This window comes from Branchiostoma floridae, chromosome 2 (genome assembly GCF_000003815.2).
Source record: "Branchiostoma floridae strain S238N-H82 chromosome 2, Bfl_VNyyK, whole genome shotgun sequence".
NCBI classification, from domain to species: Eukaryota; Metazoa; Chordata; class Leptocardii; order Amphioxiformes; family Branchiostomatidae; genus Branchiostoma; species Branchiostoma floridae.
Window position 1 is genome coordinate 8317811 of NC_049980.1, and position 7912 is coordinate 8325722.

At 43.8% G+C, this 7912-nt stretch overlaps 2 protein-coding genes across 10 annotated transcripts in view; both read right to left on the bottom strand.

The window, feature by feature from the left end:
- Positions 1–5151, bottom strand: part of LOC118409394 (mediator of RNA polymerase II transcription subunit 25-like) — a 56773-nt gene extending 51622 nt beyond the window's left edge. For all 9 annotated transcript variants that reach the window (XM_035810398.1, XM_035810391.1, XM_035810394.1 and 6 more), the window contains exons 1-3: positions 4923–5151; positions 3343–3523; positions 3145–3201 (exon numbers count right to left, since the gene is read on the bottom strand). In XM_035810398.1, coding sequence (XP_035666291.1) covers positions 3145–3201; positions 3343–3519 — 234 coding nt within the window. In that variant the 5' untranslated portion in view covers positions 3520–3523; positions 4923–5151. The remainder of the gene's footprint in view (positions 1–3144; positions 3202–3342; positions 3524–4922) is intronic.
- Positions 5152–5318: 167 nt separating this feature from the next.
- Positions 5319–7912, bottom strand: part of LOC118409397 (POU domain, class 6, transcription factor 2-like) — a 3330-nt gene continuing 736 nt past the window's right edge. The window contains exons 2-5 of the mRNA XM_035810400.1: positions 7556–7684; positions 6955–7122; positions 6368–6686; positions 5319–6058 (exon numbers count right to left, since the gene is read on the bottom strand). Coding sequence (XP_035666293.1) covers positions 5781–6058; positions 6368–6686; positions 6955–7122; positions 7556–7684 — 894 coding nt within the window. The 3' untranslated portion in view covers positions 5319–5780. The remainder of the gene's footprint in view (positions 6059–6367; positions 6687–6954; positions 7123–7555; positions 7685–7912) is intronic.

A 7912-nucleotide genomic window follows, 5' to 3' on the forward strand; every position in this document is an offset into this window, starting at 1 on the left:
ATGGAGCGCCGGAGGCGCGATGCATCCTAGGGGGGTCCGGGGGTATGCTCCCCCGGGAAAATTTCAAAATCAAGACCCTCTTAAATGCTATTTCCTGCATTTTTCGGCAAATTTTGCCGACCGACTAAGCTAGGTTGATTTTGACATTTTCATCTAATTACACATGGTTATAGCAAGGAGCTTTTACCTGATAAAAGCTCCTTGGTTATAGCTTTTGGCCTCCACCCCAAGAGCCCCCGACATATTTTACCATTTCGATTCGAGCTCGGAAGGCACGAGACGTTGTAATATAAGTCCGGAGAAATTTTAAAATCTGGACCGTCTGAAACGCCATTTACTGCCTTTTGAAGGACAGATTTTGCTGTAAGACGAAGCTAAATCAGATATAACATTTTCTTAGAGAGAAAAGTTTCTTTGTGCCGGAAAACTCACGCCCCTAACATATTTTCGCAATGTCGTCGTAAGCGCCAAAGGCGCAAGCCTTCGCAAGGGAGAAACCTCATTTTCTGCATTCTAGGAGTACTTTTTGCCCGAAACTAAGCTTGACACTGAAATCTGTATGAGTGGTAAAGTTTTTGAGGGCAACGCTTCCGCAACATATTTTACCCTGTTCAGAGCCGAGGGCCGGAAGGCTCGGAGAAATTTTGAAATATGGACCCTTTGAGACGCCATTTCCTGCATTCTCAGGGGTTCTATCTGGAATTAGACTTATTAGAATTAGAATTGTTTTCTTCATGTCTGTTTGGCTGGCGGACACGAAGTCAACTATACAGAATGTAAAACCCAACAAGAAGGCCCAGAAACACGTCAAAAACCGCAAAAACCTCTGATTGGGGAGAAATAGTAGCGCTGTAAGTAGCGATTCACATGTAGATTTTGGGGCCCGGAAGGAGGGTAAGGTATATATAGCTCAGCGGTGAAAGGGATCCCATAAGCAAATGGCTCTATGTTTATATGAGCTCTTACTGGCAATGTCTTTAATGACATTAAAGAGATGAAATGTATATATATATTTTTTTTTAAATTGAAGGCTTAGATATCAAAGAGATTATTTCAGGTTAATACTTTTCTGCTTTATTTGAGCAATAGTTTGCCCAAATTAAGAGAAACAGCAGACAACACACACAAAGCTCGCACATGTACAGCAATCTGATTCCGCCAGATAAGTTGATACAAAGTGAGTCAGCAACGATTCTCTTAGATTAGTGAAAGCAAGGAGGTTATATAACCTCCTTGGTGAAAGCAATATTTCCTTGGCGTGATAAGAGACATTATAGGTAAGTAATGTTCTTCCAACCACCGCCAACTGACAGGTCTAGACATGTTAGTGTACTCTCCAAGCAAAGGTGTTTTCGGCAGTTTTTGACGTGTTCAGTTGGGTCTCTTTGCTGGGCTTTCTATTGTGTATTGTTTTCTTCACGTCTGTTTGGCCGGCGAACATGAAGGCTCCTGTACAAAATTGAAAGCCCCACAAAAAGGCCTAAAACACATGAAAAACAGCCGAAGCGCAACCTCTGCTTGGAGAGATACAGTATAATACACATAGTGTAATACACATCTATGTAGAATTTTTGCCCTGTAGGAGTGTAAGGTAAATATAGCTTAGTTCACGGTGATATGTACTCCCCACGCAAAAGGACTGGTTTTAACGTTGTTTTTTTATTTTATTTTGCTATGTCGCCAAACCAAGTGTTTAAAGAGGAAGTTTAAACAAAAAAGAAGGCCCGACAAAACCGCCTGGAAAAAAAACGTCAAAACCAGTCGGAAGCTCCTTGCAGAGGTTTGGGAGCAAAATTGCGGCATTGTTATGTGCCGCGTCTTTCGTCCGCCCTCCCCAACAAGGGCGGGACAAGAAAGAGGCATATGATAAAGTCTCAAATTTTTCCCAACTGCTCGGAGCCGAATCTCTGTTTGGGGCGTAAGGGCAGGCAAGATCCCTAACTAGTCGATCCATGGTGGGTTTGATAACAAATACACATTTGTGTTTGGTTGGTGTGAATGAAAGGTGTAAAAGGCCCCTCCCCCTGGAGTTAATCCTCGATGTAGTTTTTCAAAACCGACGTCGGTTTTCAAAGCGATGTAGTTTTTCAAAACCGACGTCGGTTTTCAAAGCGATGTTGTTTTTTAGAATCGACGTCGGTTTTCAAAGCGATGTGGTTTTTCAAAACCGACGTCGGTGTTCAAAGCGATGTGGTTTTTGAGAACCGACGTCAGTTTTCGAAAGCGACGTGTATTTTCAAAACCGACGTCGGATTTCGAAAGAGCTTCGACGTCGGGTTTCGACGTCGGGTTTCAAAAAAGCGATGTCGGTTTTCAAACAGCGACGTTGCAACGTAAAATAACGAGCGAGAGGTGACCGTGACATCGGATACCTAAAACGTCGACCGACGCGCAACCGGGCTATCGGCCTCAAAATACAACGCTCGGAACCGCAAACTACACAATTACCCATATTATGGCTATGTGGCTGTATATTATGGCTATACGTCTGAATATTATGGCTATGTGTCTGCATATTATGGCTATGTCTGAATATTATGGCCATGTGTCTGAATATTATTGCTATGTGGCTATATATTACGATACGCGATGTGCTAGCTGTCAAAGCATCAGTGTTAGTTCACTTGCATGGGTAAGGAAAATGGTTTACCGTTGGACATACACTACGTGGAAAATTCCAGCACCATCCCCAGACATCACTTGAAAGTGCGATGGCCGCAAGGACGAGGGTAACGGTTCCCGCCAGGATGGATGAGAAGATAGACAGAACCATCAGAGGTATGATCTGGACATAACGAGAAACATATGTCATAAACAAACATGATCACAACAAACTATACAGTGTAGAGGGGTTTTGATTCAATCATATAATGTTATTTACCTTACAAAAATTTTACTGTCACGGAACTAACGTTATATCGTTATGAAACAACTTTGATTTGTACGTAAGGCGACGGGCTGGCACCTGACTCGACCGTTATTTTGCCACTGCCCTGCGTCATCGTTGAAACAGTCACTGACTTGTGAATGACCTAATTGATGAGTATATAGCCCACCCTCTTAGAAGCCTATTATATAAGCAGGTAACGGCACTGCTGACCGTCATGTTCAGTAGATATTTTGCAACAATAAATGTGAACTTACCATACATTTGGTCTTGCGTTTCGCCGCAAAGATGCCGATGATTCCAGTGGAGAGGAACTAAAGATACAACATAGAAATTCATCATGACAATATTATGGAGAATATCATTGTGATGTTAATTTAGATGGCGCTCCATACATCCCCTCGTATAAAATGCAAAGTCGTGAAAACAACAGGGTTAACATTGTATATTCTTACCAATGCCCCGGTCCAGATCGGATACCCAGTCTGGAAGAGCTCACTGCCCGGTATGATGATAGCGATGCCTAAAAGAATGGCCACTGATCCACACACTATCTGTGTGATAGACAACGCTTTGACGGTGTTCCCGCCAAAACATTTTGGAGTAGGGCGTGGTTGCTGGAACATATGCATAGTTCTGGAAAGAACATGAGATTCCAGAGAGACATTATTCAATATGAAATTTGAAGCATGTAAATATTGCATCAGGTGACTCACTGTTCTGGTCATAGTACAATATCTAATCCGGCGATTGCAACTCTTCGACAAACTGTTAAAAGGTGGAAAAGAGATTGGTTAAAACTTGTATGAACTGGATGAAGAACTGCCTTCCTGCTGTGGTTCATTTGACTGCCGCAGGAAGACGGCATATGATCCGACAAAATCGCCGCGACCAAATTTTCCTTTTTGATTTTTCACATATGGATGATTGTTTTCTTAATGTTGACACATTTGTTAATCTATATCTTTTATGGCATCGACAAACATGCTACCTGCAACTATGGGAATCCCCAGGATGAAAAAAAAAACTTACACTGTCATCACTTATTCTATCTATATACCAAAAATCCTGATGACCCGTCAACACGTTCTCGTCCAAAGTTTGAAAGGAAATCGGTGCCTGCAGTTCCCAAAAAGCCGCTAGGGGATCCAAACTCACAGCACTTACTTTCTGCCCTGCCCTAAGGGCTATCTACCACTCAAAAATCATGATCACAGCATGTCCAGAACACGAGGTGTCAAAATTAAATGTTTTGCTGAAGTACCTTAGGCAGCCACTAGGGGGCCCATTATTGAACTTGACATTTGTTTTCCTGACCTCCACCCACCTACCAAATATCATCAGGATCCATTCGAGGGTTCTCGAGTTATCTTGCATACAGACAAACGCACTTACATACAAACCCCGCTACAGCACCGTAGGTAAGAGCCAGGTAAACCATTTTAGCACTTAACCTTTCTCTACAAAACCGCTACACACCTACCAAGTATCGTGAAAATCGCCCAGCTGCATTTTTACTTATGCTGCCCAAAACAAACCGCAAAAAACATACCAAGCTCGCTGCAGCACCGTAGGAAAACGCCAGGTAAACCGTTTTCGAACTTGGCATTCCTTTCGACAACCGCTACACACCTTGCAAAAATCACAAAGTTCAATCCACAATTTCTCGAGTTATACGCTGTTGACCTACATACAGACCCATGTAGACAAAAACATACTCTTCTTAGCGAAGAGAATTATGACCAACAGACATAGGGACGCACATACACAAGCTGTATGTGTGTAAACTTCTAACTACCCTTAGACTACACCTTTACCTCACCTTCCGCTAGTTCTATGAGCCCATGGAATGTTCTGACAAAATGAAGACTTCTAACGCTACATATGTAGTGAACGACTGATTCAAAGTGCACGTCGTGAATATTCTATAGTCTGTCATAAACGTACGTTGCTTCGCCTTTCACGACACAACACTACACACCATCAGAACAGTGAGTCGATGGTATATTTATACACTAGACGGAAAGAAACGCACGTTTAAACGTTCACCTGGTGTATCGGATGCACTGCGACGTCGGTAGTTGATAGAATTTACCCCTGCGTTGGGCCTCCGTGACTCAGTGGTGTGTGTAATAGGGTCGAAGGTCAACGTCCTTACGTGCCTTCCACTTGTTGCTGTGAAACTTTGGCATTTGTGACACGTACATGGCCTCGATCGATTCGTTGCTTCAACGTTTTCAAATATGTATTACAAGGGAACTCAACATTGCTCCGATTCTTTAAGTTCGTTGCACAAGGGATACTAAACGATTAAGCGGTAACCGTGTTTCATTGAACAGAACCTGAGAAATAACAAAAGCTAAAGAAAACTTGACCATGGAAACTTTGATTTCCTTTTCAAACTCATGACAATAATATAAAGGGCAAGAAAAAAACATCAAACTTATGTTTATTCCCGTTATTTAGTCTTTTTGAAATTAAGGTGCTTTAGAGTCTATTCCAATGTGCCGCAAGGATTTATCAACCATATGTTTAACGTTCTGATGTCCCCCATTACATGGATGGAACAAGCATCTTTCATTTCTTTAGATTTCCATACAGTAGGTTCGTCCTAGAATTGTACTATCATTGTCTATTATCGTGTAAATCGACATTTAAAGCCGACCTCCTACTTGATTTGACATAACAATGGTTGCTCAATAAAGTCTCTATGCTGTCTTGTACCATTTGTATTTCAAAGTGTGTATGAAGAAAATGCTATTCATATCACGTCAGACAGTTTAGTTTGAACATAAAGTTTAAGACACTACATTAAAGACAATGAAAGCGAGTAGAGCCCATGGTTTCGCTGCAATGGGCATGATCTTCGGATTACGGATCTCGAGGTACCCGCTTAATCTTCAATGAGAGGCACATCGTCCTGCTCTGTCGTCATGGCCTGGTTTGTAGCGCCACGAGCGTCAGGATCAGCAGGCTGGTAGCTCGGGGGAGGGGAAGGTCCCGTGGGTGGGGCAGAGACTTGTCCCTGTGGTACGGTTGGCTGGAGTTGTTCTGGGTGCGGGTAGGGCGCGGCCTGGCTGGGCTGCTGGAACTGAACCTGTGGTACGGACTGTAGCGGCTGCTGACCTGCCGCTTGGGCTGTTGACGTGGCGATGACGTACTGCACGTTACCTGAAGAAAAATATGTGCATGTTTCTAGAATTATCATCTAGTTTAACAAGCTTAAGGAGTATCTCTATAGCAGACATGTGTAAGCTTTAGCTGTAGCTTTGTAATAGTAATAGCCTTGTGTTTTGGGTGTTGACGTGACCGATGACAGGTCATGACATACTGCATGTTGGCTGCAGCAAAATATGTTTATATCAATAACATGTTAAACATTTATATCGTTAATATGCAGGTTTGGGGTTGCAGTTTTGTAACTTATACATGAGATATCAAACTCTTTCCTCCGAACGTATTGTTATCCCAAAAACTTACCATGCCCACCTGTTGATATCGGTGGTGCTACTTGGTGCTGACGTGGTGCAGGAGCGACACCCTGCACCGGGACAAACACAACGTTCCCTTGTGACCTGGAACCCTGCCCGGCCCCGACGTTCCCCTGGGCGTTGGCAGGGGTCTGTGTGACGAGTAGGGGCTGTTGGGCTGCAGCTCCTGGGGGAAGGGCCGTGGCGTATTGTGGCTGGCTTGGAGGGAACGGTGTCATGGCGATGGGCTGTCCCCCCTGCATGACGTACTGGCCGGGTATCTGGACCAGTCTGCCGTCTGCTCCCACCTGATAGGCAACTGCTGGTGCCTGGAAAGACATACAATACAGACGGATCAAGACGTGAAGTTATAGTTCAAAGAGTGAAGAAAACCTGAATGATTTAGGTGGCAATGCAGAAGATATTTTCCTATAATGTAATGAAAATCTTGCCCCTTCATCACTGTTAGTGCAGATAGCATGCAGAGCGACACATGTTAGATCAGGTGTTTGACAGTTCGTTTTGGAACGTCTTATTATACTGACAATCCTATTTTTTTACAATTCCTATGTAATGCGTGAAAGACAGGGCCATTACCTGGTATCCACTGTTGTTACATGTATCACAGCAGGTACAACTGTCCGTACTCCCCTCGGTGCAGCCCGGACAGATCGCATAACACGTCATGACAGAGGTGGCGATGGCCAGGCCCAGCTCCAGGAGGGCCAGTAGAATTAGCAGACCGTCAAGTGCTATGATGGCGCCCTGGTATCGATAATCAGAAATAGGTTTCGTTACACAAGCGATAGGAGTAGCCACTACACCAGGTTTGATGCTATCAGGACCGTTTAGGAGGCTAACGGTAGTTAGGGCACGGTCACAAAGGTCGTGCGGTCGTCGTACGATTGCTATCTTTAGGTGTTTTGGGGACAGCCACGCATGTTTCCTTCAGAGTACAGCTGTCTTACAACACAGAAGACTGTCTTGTATCCTTGTCGGTGGTTGGTTCTTTCACTGTTTGAAAATCCCACGGCATCAAAATCGTACGACGATCGCACGGCCTAAATGACCGCGCCCTCTATAGGTTCTATCTGGAAATTATTCAAAAGATACATCTCCAATATATGATGCTACACAACGTTTGCACTGTTAAAGCAAAAATGTCAGAGCACTCGTACTTCTGTAGGAAAAGGTTTACCGTGGGACATCTTGGAAAATGCCTGCAAAATCCCCAGACATCATCTACAAGTGCGATGGACGGAAAGACGAGAGTAACGGTTCCCGCGAAGATTGACGAGAAGATGGACAGAACCATCAGAGGTATGATCTATATATATGACGAGTAACAAGCCATAAACGGTGAAGACAAAGGACAGAGCTTATTCAATCAAATGTGTCTTACCAAAATGCATATTTTACAGCAACGGAACAATATCGAATGCACGATTGGATTTGTACCAAACGCAACAGGCCCGCAACCTGACTCGGCCGCTGCTTTTGCTTGCCACTGTGGGTCCCAACTAGCCTGAGTATCATCCTCCGTAGTAACCGCTGG